Genomic DNA, 15,248 nt, shown 5'->3' on the forward strand with positions numbered 1-15,248 from the left:
TCTTCCTTCCCGCCCTCCCGCCCAGTGCGGAATTCCGACCAATGAGAAGCACGTCCGCCGCCGCTAGCCCCGCCCACGACGTCGCGCCGCGCGCGCATGCGCAGTGTTTGCGGGGGCGGCCAGGGGTCAGGACGGCGGAGGGCCCTTGGGGCAGGTGAGGGGAAATGGGGCCTTGGGGGGACTTGGGGGGTCCGGGGGGCGTCCCGGGGATGGAGTCCCGCCGGGGGTGGGCAGTGGCCGCCCAAATCCCGCTTGGGGCAGAGGGGGCGGCCTGGGCACTGCGCTACCCTTTGCTCCTCCCCGAAGGGACACAGGCAGAGGGTGAGCGGGGACTCTGAGGGTGACAGGAGGCATCAGTCCCGCGGGGACTGCGGTGGGTGCTGGACGGCGGGGAGGGGGCTTGGGGTAGGGCTGTTGGGATAAGGGGATGGGGGACATGCGGGTCCTTTGGGAGGGGGTAGGACCCTTGGGGTACACCTGGATCCTTTGGGGTGGGAGGGGACAGGACAGGACAGGACACTGCGTCCCTTGGACAAGGAGGACACCGGCGTGCCCCTGGCGGGTGAGGCGGCTGGGAGCAGGATGCCCTGGTCCCTTGAGGGATACACCTGGGTCCTCTGAGAGGGTTGCCAGGTGAAACAGGATGCCTGGGTCCCTTGGGAGAAGCATTTGGGGTCCCTTACGAGTTGTTGGGACAGCGCTGTCCGGGGGTCTGGGTCTGTCTGGGTGGAGGGATGGGGTTCAGGGTGCCAGGGTCCCTCGTGGGAAGTGGGGGGCTCAGCCGCCCCAGTCTCTTACTGGTAGTCACTGGCGTTTCCTTTGCACCCCAGGACCAGCCATGGCAGTGCTGCGACTGCTGTACCGGGCTGCCCGCTCAGGTGAGGCTGCCCCAGGAATCCCCGAACCCCCCCAGACCCCATCTTGACCCCGCTGACCCTCCTGTCCCTCCCCAGGCCCCCCGGCCCTGCTGGGCTCCCTGCGCCCGCTCAGCACCAGCACCCCCAGGGAGTGTTACAGTGAGTACAGCCGTGCCGCCCCCCGTGGGTGCTCAGCTCCCACCCTGGGCTCTGCGGGGTGGGCACAGCTTCCCTCTCCCCACAGAGTATGTCAACATGCGGGAGCCGGCCATGGACATGCGATCCATCACCGACCGCGCCGCCCAGACCCTGCTCTGGACTGAGCTTGTCCGAGGTGAGGCCCTGCTCACCCTCCTCATTTGTGGGGTGATCCCCCCAAATGTGCCACACCCCCTCCTTCCCCCTCGCAGGGCTGGCCATGACGCTGAGCTACCTTTTCCGGGAGCCGGCCACCATCAACTACCCGTTTGAGAAGGGCCCGCTGAGCCCGCGGTTCCGCGGGGAGCACGCGCTGCGCCGCTACCCGTCCGGGGAGGAGCGCTGCATCGCCTGCAAGCTCTGTGAGGCCGTGTGCCCGGCACAGGTGAGCCTTCCTCCCCCTCCTCCTCCTCCTCCTGGCCTAGGGCTCTGGCTGTGACAGAGTCCCCCGCCAGGCCATCACCATCGAGGCCGAGCCGCGCGCCGATGGCAGCCGCCGCACCACCCGCTACGACATCGACATGACCAAGTGCATCTACTGCGGGTTCTGCCAGGAGGCCTGTCCTGTGGATGCCATTGTGGAGGTGAGCGAGGCTTGCTGGGGCTGCAGGGACCCCCTTTTCCCGCCAGGGTGACCCCAAGGGTGACCCTGTCCCACCCCGGCAGGGCCCCAACTTCGAGTTCTCCACGGAGACGCACGAGGAGCTGCTGTACAACAAGGAGAAGCTGCTCAACAACGGCGACAAGTGGGAGGCTGAGATCGCAGCCAACATCCAGGCCGATTACCTGTACCGGTGACAGTCCCCAGGCACCTGCCTGCCCCTCAAATAAAGTGTTTGTGGGTTTAACCCTGCCCCCCTGTTGGTACTGTGGGTGCCAGCCCCTTCCTGTAGCTCCGTGTCTTGTCTTTTCTAGTGCTGGGGTCAGACCCCCCAACCCCTGAGGGGACCCCGCCCTGGGTGTGTGGTTGTGTTTTGGGGAGGGGGATGGGGGTCCTGGGCATGCTGGTACTGATGTTGGGGTGGAGGGTGGTTTGTGGGGAAAGGTGTGGGATGTGGACAGGGGAGCAGGCAGGGTTGGAGGGGCAGTGCTGGGGGGATTTAGGGATCTGGAAGGATAATTTCCAGCTTCTGGGGGCAGCCAGGCTGGGGGAGGCTTGGTGATCCTGGCAAGAGGCTTCAAAGTGGTAGTGGTGTGAGAATCCCAGTGATGCCATTGTGGGGGTCTGGGTGATCCAAGCAGAGGTCCCAGTGATACTAGTGGGGAGCCTCTGGTGGTACTGGTATGGGTATCCCAGTGGTACTGGTGTGTGGGTACCAGTCTGGGGTGCCTGGTGAATCTGGCAGGGGTCTCCCAGTAGTACCAGTATGGGGGTCCTGGTGGTACTGGCAGGGATTTTGCAGTAGTACCAGTGTGGGGATCCTGGTCATCCTGTCATGGGGGTTTCAGTGATCTCAGCAGGGAGACCCTCGTGCTGTCAGTTAGGCCCTGCCAGACAAAGGTGAGGGTAACCCGGGGCAGATTGGAGTGAAACGACTCTTAATGACCTCTTAATGACCGGTGTTTGTAAACATGTACGTGTAGGGTTTATTTTAGAACAGTTGTGTTGCAGTGGAAAGCAGGTATGTAGCCGTTTTGGTCATTATTATCTACAGTAATACAGCAATATGAAAACATAAAAATGTAACTTAAAAAAATCTATACGGAAAAAGAGAAAGAAAAAAGAGCAAAAAGGGTGAAAACTAATCACTGCTGGCAGATCTCGTGACTTGATTGCTGCAATTTAGTTCTCCCTTGGTGGAAGTGATGGTGTTGGTCTGTCGGGGGTGGGGGAAGAAGCCCACAAAACACAAAGTCCGATGGGTTAAAATGCGATCAGGCTCGCGGGGGAAACGCCGAGGTTTCAGTCCTCTGGTGAAAGGCCTCAGAAATGAGTGTGGGAGCCCTTCGGGAGTCTTTGATGGTTTGTGATCCTTTCTCAGCGGCCTCTCACGGCAGCGCAGCTGAGCCTGTAGTGCCGGAGGGGGAGGTTTGGAACTGAGCGAGTTGTGCAAGGGAAGGCCATTAGCATGACAAGAAGAGCCGTCGCGCCTTGTAGGGTGCAGGCAGTGATAGTTCACCCGCTTTGTTCTATGTAGACAGGGCAGCAGCACCCCAAGCCTCTTCTCTCCAGGGTTCAGCAAAGCACGCTGGCTCCTGCACAAATGAGGGCTTGTTTTGAGTTGTCCAGTGTCACACCAGTGTGGGGGTCCTGGGCTGATACCGGTGTGCGGTTTCCCATTTCCATCCTCCTCGGGGGATGTGGCGAGGCGCCCTGTGTCCCCACGCGGTGCGGGGCGCGGAATGTCCCGGGGAACGAGGCTCCCGGGGGCGGCGGCGCCGGGCCGGTCGGTCCCTCCCCGGGGCCGGGCTCTTCCTGGGGAAGAGGAAGTGCTGGATCCCGGCCCCGCTCGGCGGCGGGGGGGGCAGCACGGGCGGGTGGGTCCCGAGCGGGTCCGGCCCGGGGGGGCGGCCGGGGCGGTCCCGGGGCGGGGGATGCGCTGGGCCTGACTCAGAGGCACCTGAATGGGACGGGGGGTGGAGCGGGAAGCGGGGTTTCGAAAGTACTTTGCCAGCCCGGTGCTGGGCACAGCCGCGGGTGACCGAGCGGGCCGGTGTCCCACGGTCACAGCGCGGGGACAGCCCGCTTCCGTCGCCGCAGCCGCCGAGACCCCGGGGTGACCCCCTGTCCTGCTGTCCCCCTTCCCAGCCCTCACCCCCTTCCTCTCAGTTTCCCGTTCCCATCCCAGCCCCTTCCCTCGTATTCCATTCTGTCCCTTCCCCAGGCGTGTGCCTGACGCCTCCGCACCCGGCCGGACTGGGGGTCTCGGGGGACAATGGGGTCCCTGTTCCGCAGCGAGGAGGTTTGCCTGGCCCAGCTCTTCCTCCAGTCGGCTTCTGCCTACAGCTGCATCAGCGAGCTGGGCGAGCGCGGGCTGCTGGAGTTCAGAGACGTAAGTACGGGCTGGGGGAGTTTTGGGGTGTCTGGGGTGCGGGGAGTCCAGCTGGGTGGCCCTGGGTGCACTGGGACTGGGGTGGTTGGTTTGGGGTGCTCTGTGCACAGGGGCTTTGGTCTGGTCGGGTTTGGGGTGAGTGTTTCAGGGTGCCCTGGGAACGGGGAAGTTGGTCAGGGTGGGTTTGGTGCCCGGGCTGCCCCCGGGGTGCTGTGGGGTCATGCCTTGACTGTACTCCCGCAGCTGAACCCCAAAGTGAGCCCCTTCCAGCGGCGCTTCGTGGGCGAGGTGCGGCGCTGCGAGGAGATGGAGAAAACCTTCAGTGAGTGCTGGGGGGCGCGGGGCTGACTCTGAGGGGGCTTGTTAGGGGGATGACAGTCTGACCGTGTCTCCCCTCGCCTTCCCCAGCGTTCCTGCAGCAGGAGCTGCGGGGCGCAGGGCGGGTGCCAGCGCCGTGTCCCGAGAGCCCGCGGGCGCCGGCGGCGCGGGAAGCGCTGCGGGTTCAGGAGCAGTCGGAGCAGCTGGCGCAGGAGCTGCGGGAGGTCACTCGGAACCGCGCGTCCCTGCGCGGCCGCCTGCGGGACCTGCGCCAGTACCTGCACGTGCTGCGCGAGGGACAGCGCTTCACCAGCCTGCCGGTGGGTCCGGGGGTCCCCGCCGACCTGCGGTGCCGCTTGGTGCCTCAGTTTCCCCCTGGCTCATCCCTCTGCTCTGCATCGCCGCAGGCCCCCCTGGGCTCCCCGCCGCGGCCGCGGGCGCTCTCGGACCGTGAGCCCATCCTCGACCCCTCCCTGCACCAGCACCTCGAGCGAAAGATCAAGTGAGAGGGAGGGGTTAGGGTGTGGGGCGAGGGGTGGAGAGGGGCTCTGGGGCAGCGATGTGGCCACGGGGCAGATGGGAAGCTGTGGGATAAGGCTTGGAGATGACCTGTGAGGCAGCCATGAAGTGGTTTGTCTGTCCCAGCACCCCTGCCGTGTCTCCACAGCTTCGTGACCGGTGTCATCCACCCGTGGCGAGTGACTGCCTTTGAGCGGCTGCTGTGGCGCGCCTGCCGCGGGTACCTGGTGGCCTCCTTCGTGGAGATGCCCGAGCCCATGGAGGACCCGGCCACGGTGAGGGAGCACCTGGGGGGCTGGCATGGCTGGCAGGGCTGGAACACCGGGCTGACATGAGCTGTGCTGTCCCCAGGGTGAGAGCATCACCTGGGTCATCTTCCTCATCTCCTACTGGGGCGAGCAGATCGGGCAGAAGATCCGCAAGATCTCAGATTGGTGAGTGGCCACGCACTGCCCACGGGGAGGTTTATTTAGTAACACCCACTCTGGACCCCCCATGGAGCTGGGCTGGGGAGCCCTGACACCCCCTGACACGGCAATGTCCCTTTGTCCCAGCTTCCACTGCCAGGTGTATCCATACCCGGACGGTGAGGCCAGCAGGACAGACACCATTACTGGGCTGCACAGCCAGATCCAGGACCTCAGTGTGGTGAGCTGGGCGCCATGAGGGGACCTGGGGGCCACGCTGGGACCACCATCCCTGACACAGGTGCCTGCAGGTGCTGGAGGAGACGGAGCAGTACCTGGCGCAGGTGCTGGACAAGGTGGCGCTGGCGCTGCCCACCTGGCGCGTGCAGGTGCAGAAGATGAAGGCCATCTACCTCATCCTCAACCAGTGCAGCTTCGATGTCACCGAGAAGTGCCTCATTGCCGAGGTCTGGTGCCCTGTGCAGGACCTCACCCAAGTGCAGGATGCCCTGCGCCAGGGATCTGTGAGTGGCTCGCTGTCCTCGTCCTGGGCGTGCTTGTTGTCCCCATGTCCTTGCACCAGGCGTTGTTCAGTCCCTGTCCTTGTTCTGGGGTTGCTCAGTGTCCTGGTGTCAGGAGTTGCTTGATGCTCCCATGTCTTTGTGCCTGGGTTTCTTGGTGTCCCATGTCTTCATGTCAAGGGTTTCTCAGTGTTCCCATGTCCTCATGTCAGGGGTTGTTCTGTGTCTCAGTGTCCTTGTTCTGGGGTTGCTCAGTGTCCCTGTGTCCTCATGCTGGAGGTCACTTGGTGTCCCTGTGTCCCCTCGTCATGGTGGGGTGTGAGTCAGGTGGGGGGGTTATGGTGTGGGTGCCACAAACAGATTCCAGGTGCTGGGCAGGGGGTGCTGGAGGCTGGTGCCAAGAAGAGGGGTTTTGTGGGGTGGGTGCAGGGGTCAGGCTCCCCGTGCTGAGCAGGAGAGTGCCAGGGCTGCCAGGATCAGGCTCTGGCTGCTGTCTCTGCAGTACCAGAGCGGCTCCAGCGTGGAGTGCTTCGTGCAGCGCGTCCCCACCTCGGAGAGCCCCCCCACCCTCATCCGCACCAACAAGTTCACTGCCGGCTTCCAGAGCATCGTGGATGCCTACGGGGTGGCCAGTTACCAGGAGGTGAACCCTGGTAAGGCCCTCTGGCCCACCCTGAGGCCCGGGGCTGAGGGGGGACACCCTGTGTGACGTGGTTCCCATGTCCCGCAGCGCCCTACGCCATCATCACCTTCCCCTTCATCTTCGCCATCATGTTTGGGGACGTGGGGCACGGGCTGCTCATGTTCCTCTTTGCGCTCTGGATGGTGCTGTTCGAGGACAGCCCCCGCCTGAGGCGGGGCACCAACGAGGTGAGGGCAGGATGGAGCAGGATGGAGGGGTGGGGCAGCGTTGGAGGCGGGATGGGGTTGGGGGCATGGAGTGGGGTTGGAGATTTGAGCCGTGGTTGGGGATGTGGGATGGGGCTGGATGATACAGGATGGGGCTGGTGGCTCTGGACAAGGACAATATGGGTCAGAGCTGGTGGTGTGGGAGGGGAACAGTGTGGGGAGGGGGAGGTGGTGTGGGACATGGGAGCCACGTTTGCCCCCCCAGATCTGGCTGATGTTCTTCGAGGGGCGCTACCTCATCCTGCTCATGGGCGCCTTCTCCATCTACACCGGCTTCATCTACAACGAGTGCTTCAGCAAAGCCACCACCATCTTCCCCTCCGCCTGGAGCGTGGCCACCATGGCCAACCACTCCTCCTGGAGGTGGGATCCCACCCCTGTGCCCCCTGCCTGGGTCCCCATGTCCCTGCTGGTGCTGATACCCCTTGCTCTGCCCCCAGCTCTGAGTACCTCGCCACTCACCCCTCCCTCACCCTGGACCCCAATGTCACCGGTGTCTTCCGAGGGCCGTATCCATTTGGGATTGACCCGGTGAGTGTCCCATGGGGGTGACAACAAAGTGGAACCCTCTTTGGGATGGCACAGAGTCTCACCCACCTTGTCCGTGACAGATCTGGAGCTTGGCCACCAACCACCTCAACTTCCTCAACTCCTTCAAGATGAAGATGTCGGTGGTGCTGGGCATTGTGCACATGGGCTTTGGCGTCGTGCTGGGGGTCTTCAACCACCTGTGAGCACTTGGGCTGTGCCCGTGGGCTCTGGTTGTGCCAAAGGGACTGGGATTGGACTCACCTGGGTGGGATGGGGTGCCAGCTGGGGTCTCATACCCCTATTCCTTGGTGGGTGCCGAGGACATGCGAGGGTGAGGAGGGACAGGCTGAGTGTGGTCGATGTCCTCCCACGCAGGCACTTCAAGCAGCGTCACCGGCTGGTCCTGGAGTTCCTCCCGGAGATGATTTTTCTCCTGGGTCTTTTTGGCTACCTGGTCTTCCTCATCTTCTACAAGTGGATCAAGTTCAGTGCCGCTGACTCCCGGGTGGCCCCCAGCATCCTTATCCACTTCATCGACATGTTCCTCTTCACCTCCAACGCCGAGAACCTCCCGCTCTACCCGGGGCAGGTACCACCCTACCGCCCTGCTCTCTACCCAGGCTGGGAGAGTGGATGTCAGGAATGGGGCCATTCTCAGGTCGGGCAGACCCCAAAATGCTGTCCCCGTGCCACAGGTGCCGGTACAGATGGTGCTGGTGGTGCTGGCGCTGGCGTCGGTGCCCGTCCTGCTCCTGGGGACGCCGCTGTACCAGTGGTGCCATCAGCGTGCCCCAAGGACGGTAAGGCTGGGGACTGTGGGGGGCTCCGTGGGGGTCACAGGGAGGTCTCACTGCCTGTGCTGTCCTGGTGCAGCCGGTGGCCACGGGGGAACAGGAGCCGCTGCTGGAGGGGCAGGAGGCCGGGAACTCTGTCAATGCCACCAAGGAGGATGTGGAGAGTGGGGGGCACAGCCCTGATGCCAAGGTGAGAGGCACCCAGGTGGGCTGGGGTGGTGGGGTGGGGGTGTCTGTGCCCCCTGCTGATGTCCCATGTCCTGTCCTTCCCTGCAGCACTTGGACTTTGCTGAAATCTTCATGCACCAGGCAATTCACACCATCGAGTACTGCCTGGGCTGCGTCTCCAACACTGCGTCCTACCTGCGGCTCTGGGCGCTCAGCCTGGCGCATGCCCGTGAGTCCCCTCAGTCCCCTGTGTCCCCCCCGGAGCCGGGCTGACCCTCACTCCCCGCTCCTGCCTCTGTCCCTCCCATTCCCAGAGCTCTCAGAGGTCCTGTGGACAATGGTGATGCGGAATGGCTTCGTGGGGCTGAGCTACGTGGGCGGCGTGGTGCTGGTGCCTGTCTTCGCTGCCTTTGCCGTGCTGACCGTGGCCATCCTGCTGGTGATGGAGGGACTCTCTGCCTTCCTTCATGCTCTGCGCCTGCACTGGTGAGCCCCCAAAGCTGGGTGGGGTCTGGGGGGGGACATTGATGGACACCTCCAGTGCACCCCTCACCCCCCTCTCCTCGCCAGGGTGGAGTTCCAGAATAAGTTCTACGTGGGTGCTGGGTACAAGCTGTGCCCCTTCGCCTTCGCCCCCGACACCTGGGAGTAGCTGTGCCACGGAGATGCCAGGGGCTTGGAGCGTTGGCCGTGCCCCCAGTTCCCCTGCCCCAGACCCCCGGAGCCTCTTCGTGGTGAATAAAGCCATCCCTGTGTCTCCCCACCAGCTCTGCGTTGGCATTGCTTGGGTAGGCGGTCCTGGGGGGGGCTTGGGGATGTCCCCATCACTGCTGGCTGTAGCCAAAGGTGGGGGCTGTGGCAGAGCTGTAGGTGCTGAGCGGGGGGAAGGCAGGCAGGGGGTAGGGCAGGGTGCGGGGTTTGGCCCCAACATAGACACCAGTGGGGCAAGTGAGGGGCTGGAAGGTGGGCACGGGGAGCTCGGCGAAATTGGGGGGTGCCGCTGGTTGTTGGGGGGCAGCAACCAGAGCCCCACGGCTGCGTGGAGCCCCTGCAGGGGGGAGAGGCAGCAGCAAGGACTCAGCCCCCCCCGCAGCCCCCCTACCTTTCTCCTGCTTCTCGGGGCGAGGGGGCAGCGGGGTGCCCCGGGCACGGGGCATCGCCCCCAGCAGGGACCCTGCCGGCACCCCACACCTGCAAGAGAGGGGGCATGGCTCAGGGGGTGGCTCGACCTCCTTGCCCTGGTTTGGGGATGGCAGCTGGGGGTCTCTTACCACGGCTCAGGGTCGCCATCCCGAAATCCCTTGGCAAAAGGGTTGCTGGCGATCTTCAGCTGGGTGATCTGTGGAGGGGAGCAGGGTCAGGGAGTCCCTGGGGGTGCCCCGATGTCCCCCCAGCCGGTGCTCACCCGGTGGTTCTGGTAGGCTGTCACTGCCATGAACTGGGTCTCGGGGAAGCTGAAGGACTTGAAGTTCTGGTGGGCGAAGCGTTCGCTGTCGCGCCGTGGGTCCACGAGGACGACGTGGAAGCGGGGCTGGTAGCGGTGCATGGAGTTGAGGATGATCTGGGGGTGGCAAACAGGAGGTGGCAGGACACCCCCGGGCAGGGATGCGCTGTGTCCCCTCCGTCACCCACCCCGCAGCAGGGTCCTCACGTGGCCATTGTCATCCAGGAGGTTGTTGGTCAGCTTGAGCTTGTCGAAGGACACGATCTGCCGCATCCACTGGGCGCCCTTGGCCGGGGAGTCGGGGTGGAAGTGGACGCGGCCGGGAGCTGCTGGCTCGGCGCGGCCCGCCGCCAGCCAGGAGGAGCTGTGGAAGGCATATCTGCAGGGAGGGGAGGGGCTCAGCACCCTCAGATCTGACCCTCTGCCCCCATTGCCCCCTCCCCACCTGTATCTCTTGTCATCCAGCGGGATGAAATCCATGAGCAGGACATAGTCAGCCAACGGATCCAACCCCGACAGCTTCACCTGAAAGGTGGGGAACATCCTCCTGCAGGGAGAGGGGAGTGGCAAGGGGGTGCCCTCAGCCCGGCAGCCCCCGGGCCACTGCGGTACCCACCTGCCTGCCTTGGTGACGATCATCTCGGTGCCCAGGCGGTTGAACTCCTCCCAGAGGCTGCCCATCTCCAGGCGTGCCGCGGCGTGGCACACGCGCCGGTTCTTGCCGCCAGCCCCCAGCCCCTCGCCAGCCCACCCGAGGCCAGGGGCGCAGGGAGATCCCTCAGCAGGGCCCCCCAGGAAGGCTGCAGGGGCGTGCAGGGGTGTTGGTCTGGGGGAGCAGACCCCATGTGTGGCCACCCCGTCACACCCTCCCTCCGTGGAGATGGTGGCAGAATCGGGGTGTCCTGTCCCCCACCACGGTGGGGTTTTATCCCCTTCCCAGCCACATCCCAAAACGCAGCAGGACCCCACTGATGGGTGCAGGGGGTGTTATCATGGGTGAGTTTTACCTGCCATGGGTGTGGTGGGAGGGCAGGAGGTGTCCGTGGCTCCGTCCCCTGGCATGGTGGCAGTGGGACGCTGCGGAATCTCCCTCCCAGTGCAGCGCCGGCTCTACAGAGTCCCTGCAGTCTGCCAGGGGTTTTATGCCCCAGCTCGGGGCTGGGGAGGCGGGGGCTGGAGCTGAGGTGGTCCTTGGAGGCTTGGAGCACAGCCCCCTTCCCTGGCTTGCCTTCGCACCTTGACACGGTGATGATGGACGGGAGGCGAGCGGTGGCACTGCTGGGACCACCACTGGTCCCCAAACAGGGCTTGGGATGCCCCGGGCTGGGCAGGGACATCTTTCCTGGGGTCTCCTTGTCCCTTCTTATCGCATGTCCGGGCGGGGGGAGGTGGGGGCTGCCCCAGGCAAAGCCCCCTGGTCCGTGGCTGTCACCACCCAATATTGAAAATCACGGTGAGGTGGTGAGGCATGGGCAAGGAGACACTGCTCTGGCAGAGCCTCTGCAGCTCCTGGGGGAGAAATGAGCTGCCCCCTCCCCATAGCCCACTCCTCGGTGGGTCCTGTCTGCCCTGGTGCCTGGGACCCCCCGTGCCCCTCACTGGTGACAGCAGGAGATGGATGGGGACAAGCCGGTGCCGTGGGGCTGAGGGATATTTGCAGGAGGTGATGGACACTGGGGTGGGGCATTATGGGGAAAAGCAGGGGGGTTACTCCAGAGCCCCCCACTGCACAGAGGCCATGGACTGCATGGACTGCACAGAGGCCATGGACTGTCTCAAAGCACTCCATGGAGTGTATTCCGGTGGGATGAGGGATGCTGAGGCTCGGGGGAAGGGTGGGGAGGACCAGGGGATGCCCTCCTGGGGATGCTGGTGGCTTTCTGTACCTGTTGGTGCCCCAGTGATGGTGGCACTGGCCTGAACTCCCTCCCTGCTCTTGAACAGAGCTGGATATTTTCTCCCATCTGGGACTCAGCCTTCCCACCTGCCTTGGTTTTGGCACTTGGATCCTTCCTGTGTCCCTCGTGGCACAGAGGGGATCCTGTGTCCCCAGGCACTGCAGGGTGGACAAGGGGGTGGCACGGGCAGCTCCAGCATTTGGGACCAGGCCAGGACTGATGTGAAGCAGGGAGGAACCACCTTCCCGAGTTCCCCCCACATCCCCCACGTGTCCATGCCCCGTGGAGCTGGCTCGGCACCATCCATCTCCTGCTGTCAGCCGGGCTGTGGCTGCAGGGCTGGTATCGAGCGCCAGATGAGGAGGTGTGAGAGGCAGAGCTGACAGCGGGCAGGAGGATGGAGGGAGCTCAGCTCCGGGCTGGATCAGACCTGCCAGGGCTCTCCCACAGCCCCTGGATCTCCTCGGTGGAGCTGGATGAGCTTTAAGGTCCCTTCCAACCCAAGCCATTCTGGGATTCTCTGGCCGGTGTAGATGACTGCAGGTGGGTCTGCTGAAGCCATTTTGAAGCACATGATACAAAATGGCTTTTTGAAATGAACCTTTTTGGCCCCAAACAGGCAGATAGGAACCAGAAAAGCTTCAAAAAGGGAGAACAGTGAGTCTTTCCCATGGGTAACTATTGCCCCAGACAGCTGGACAGGCTGGAGAGAGCTCTGGAGGTTGTGGCCACCAAGATGAAGCAGGAGAAGCGTTGGCAGACGGTCAGATGACTCCCTGCAATGAGCCTCTGACTCAGCTGGAATGGGGAAGTAAAAGCTGCTTGGGGGCTGGTGAGGGGAGAAGAATTGACCCTGTTTCGCAGGGAATAGCGAACCGCGGAAGCGAGAAGGGAGGAAGCAGTAACGCTCATTTCTCAACCAGAAATGCGCATATTTGTCAGGTCAGAGAGGGCAACAGGAGCAGCAGTTGTCTGTTTATTTTATCTATTAATTTTTAATTTTTTCTTTATTTTTTTAAACCCCAATTGATAAAAGAGGAAGAGAATTTTAGCAGGTAAAGTTATATCCTGGAAGTGTCCAAGGCTGGGTTGGCCAGAGCTTTGAGGACTTGGTCCAAGGTGTCCCTGCTCATGGCAGGAGGTGGGACTGGATGGTCTTTAAGGTCCTTTCCAATCCAAACAATTTCAGGTTCTATGATCTGCTCTAGGGAGTGTTTAATATGAAAGAAAATTGATAATTGCAAATATAAAGCAATAATTTCCTTAAATAGGTCCATTACATAATGTTTCCCCCCCTCCCATATATAATAAATAAAAAAAATACATTATTTAAATGTATATAATTAAAGGGTAATCTAGAAATAGAGAACAATTTTAAAAAATTGTTCAAATTCAAGTCTTCAACAAACCCCCTTGATTTGGTTTCACTCCTCCTGACACCATTTTGTACCAAAGCAGCATCGCTCCAGCTCTGTGGGCATCCATTCCAATGTGCCGTGGGGATCCCATCCCTAAAACCCCAGAAAGAAACCTCGGGATGGATCCCAGGGCCTCAGAGGAAGGCTCATTCTGTTTTCAGAGACCCTTTGGCAACTGCTCATGTGGGGAAGGTGTAAAACTTAAAATTTTCCAGCCACGTTAGCGGATGGAACAGGAAAAAGTTCCTGGTTTTGGCAAGACTGATGGAGCTTGTGGACTTCAGCTCAAGGACCTGTGAATATCTCAGCTCAAGCTGCCATTAACTAGAGGGTGAAATTTTAGGTGATTTTGAATTTTTTGCTGGATGGAGGCAGTCATAAATCAGATTAGGAGGAGGGGGTGGTTTTCCCTTGAAGCTGCACGTGGATGAACTTGCAATTAGGAATGCTGCTCTCATTTTAATTGACCCAAATTGATTGGAAATCACTTCAGTGGTGTCTATTGTCAATTTAATGCAACAATAATTAATGTGGCAAATTTAGGCATGATGTCACCGTATTTGTTTGTCCTTAGATAAGAACCTCTCCCTCCCCACCCTGCAAAATGTCATCCCTTCCAGGGATGGGGCATCCACAACTTACCTGACCCTGGCACAGGTGACCAAGGCCAGGCTGGACAGGGCTTGGAGCAGCCTGGGATAGTGGAAGGTGTCTCTGCCTATGGCAGGGGGTTGGAACAAGACCAGCTTTAGGATCCCTTCTGACCCAACCCATTCCAGGATTCATAATTCTGTGTATTGCATTCAGATGCACTCAACTCGTTCGATGCCTCCGAAACTCTTGATGTTGTCCAGACCTCCCCCACGATCTTCTCTCCAGTCTGTGTCTCTTTCCATCCAGGCGAGGTTGATTTTCCATCCCAGCTGCAGTTTTCTGATCATTCCTGCTTCCCGGATTGAGGATTTGACTCATCTCAGCCCAGGACTCATCCTCTCTCCTTGCAGGCTTCGAATGAGTCACCACAGGTTCCCCTGATGGAGACAACAATGTGTTTGGGGGCTTTGACGCATCTGATCTATTTTAAACACTTTTTTATGGAAAAAGGGCATGGATTTCTCCACTTGCTGCCTGGTGGTGAAGGGTGGCAGGGTGACACAGTGGGAAATGTGGGATTTGTTCAGAGCAGGCACACTCCAGGCAAAGGCTGAAGGGTCGATTTGAGCCTCAAGGACTTAAATTCAGCTCATAATTGTCACCAGGAAGTGTAAAAGTAATTTGCAGCAGGAGAGTTCCTGAAGGGTTTTCCCTTCATTGCAGTTAGCAGTTGCAACACTTCTCCAAATCTTGGGCTGTCTCACAAACCCTGAATCTTGATTTCCTACATCAGTTTTTAAAATTCCCTCTGATGCCAAGAGATCAATTATGTATTCCAATAGATAAATTTGTAGATACATAATTATGCATTTCCAAGAAAAAATGCTTTATATATATAAAGAAATTATATATAAACATTTTCTTTATATGTTAAAATGAAAGTATATATTACAATTCTTTAGAGATAATTTTATATATATATATAAGTGTATAAAATTAAATATATATATAAAGAATTAGGAAATCAATCCTCAAATTCATATTTAACTTTCTGAAACTAATTGAGTTAATTTAACTAATTTGGTTTATTTATCAGTGCAGGACTCTTCATCAGGAGCTGCTTCCAAAGCCACCAACTCCAAATCTTTCCAGGATTCTCTGTGGCCACACGTGAGTCTCATTTGGACATGGCACATCCTCTTCTGGGCTACCTTGAGCCACGTTGATCCATCTCATTCTACCTGAGATATCCCAGGATATGAAAACCTGCTTTGTCTGCACCAGGGAGGAAAGAGGAGCCAAAGGTAAGTTTGCATTGGATAGAGGGACAAAATCCTTCCCTATGAGGCTGGTGAAGCCCAGAGCAGCTGTGGCTGCCCCTGGATCCCTGGAAGTGTCCCAGGCCAGGCTGGATGGACTGCTCTTGGTGATTCCTAGAGGGTCCTCTACTGCCTTACACAAAGATTGTATGGAATTTGAGTAAGAAAGGTGCCACAATGGAGATCCTTTATCCCAGGAGGACAAGGATTAATATTCCACTTGTTATTCCACACAGAGCGCAGACCAAGCAGCTGCCTCTCAGCAGGGATGAAATCTAATCCACACTTTTTAATGGAATTCATTTCCATTCCATGTCTCGGATCCTTCACACCAAGCCAAGATTGTTTGTTGAATAAGAA

At 59.9% G+C, this 15,248-nt stretch overlaps 3 protein-coding genes across 4 annotated transcripts; 2 read left to right on the forward strand and 1 right to left on the reverse strand.

The window, feature by feature from the left end:
* Window positions 1-43: 43 nt before the first annotated feature.
* NDUFS8 (NADH:ubiquinone oxidoreductase core subunit S8) lies at window positions 44-1,947 on the forward strand. Its single transcript, XM_085063445.1, has 7 exons — window positions 44-154; window positions 831-878; window positions 954-1,016; window positions 1,102-1,191; window positions 1,268-1,440; window positions 1,511-1,639; window positions 1,722-1,947. Exons 1-7 carry the CDS (start codon window positions 97-99, stop codon window positions 1,851-1,853), a joined length of 693 nt encoding a protein of 230 aa, XP_084919571.1. The 5' UTR covers window positions 44-96; the 3' UTR covers window positions 1,854-1,947.
* A 1,528-nt stretch (window positions 1,948-3,475) lies between these two features.
* On the forward strand, window positions 3,476-8,978 carry TCIRG1 (T cell immune regulator 1, ATPase H+ transporting V0 subunit a3). 2 transcript variants are annotated; one of them, XM_085063451.1, is made up of 20 exons: window positions 3,476-3,533; window positions 3,881-4,048; window positions 4,292-4,370; window positions 4,457-4,686; window positions 4,774-4,868; window positions 5,034-5,160; window positions 5,237-5,319; window positions 5,440-5,533; window positions 5,604-5,816; window positions 6,316-6,466; window positions 6,544-6,683; window positions 6,928-7,085; window positions 7,163-7,253; window positions 7,334-7,452; window positions 7,629-7,842; window positions 7,949-8,053; window positions 8,127-8,237; window positions 8,324-8,444; window positions 8,530-8,701; window positions 8,786-8,978. In XM_085063451.1, exons 2-20 carry the CDS (start codon window positions 3,932-3,934, stop codon window positions 8,865-8,867), a joined length of 2,502 nt encoding a protein of 833 aa, XP_084919577.1. In that variant the 5' UTR covers window positions 3,476-3,533; window positions 3,881-3,931; the 3' UTR covers window positions 8,868-8,978. The 2 variants fall into 2 exon arrangements, with proteins under 2 accessions (XP_084919577.1, XP_084919576.1); XM_085063450.1 differs by lacking the exon at window positions 3,476-3,533 and having other exon boundaries at window positions 3,606-4,048.
* A 61-nt stretch (window positions 8,979-9,039) lies between these two features.
* TBX10 (T-box transcription factor 10) lies at window positions 9,040-10,996 on the reverse strand. The gene is made up of 8 exons (XM_085063871.1): window positions 10,896-10,996; window positions 10,276-10,485; window positions 10,105-10,206; window positions 9,867-10,038; window positions 9,621-9,776; window positions 9,487-9,554; window positions 9,318-9,406; window positions 9,040-9,263 (listed from the first exon to the last, which is right to left on the reverse strand). Exons 1-8 carry the CDS (start codon window positions 10,994-10,996, stop codon window positions 9,040-9,042), a joined length of 1,122 nt encoding a protein of 373 aa, XP_084919997.1.
* Between the last annotated feature and the right edge of the window lie 4,252 nt (window positions 10,997-15,248).

This window comes from Lichenostomus cassidix, chromosome 5, assembly GCF_008360975.1.
Source record: "Lichenostomus cassidix isolate B80296 chromosome 5, HeHo_3.0, whole genome shotgun sequence".
NCBI lineage: Eukaryota > Metazoa > Chordata > Aves > Passeriformes > Meliphagidae > Lichenostomus > Lichenostomus cassidix.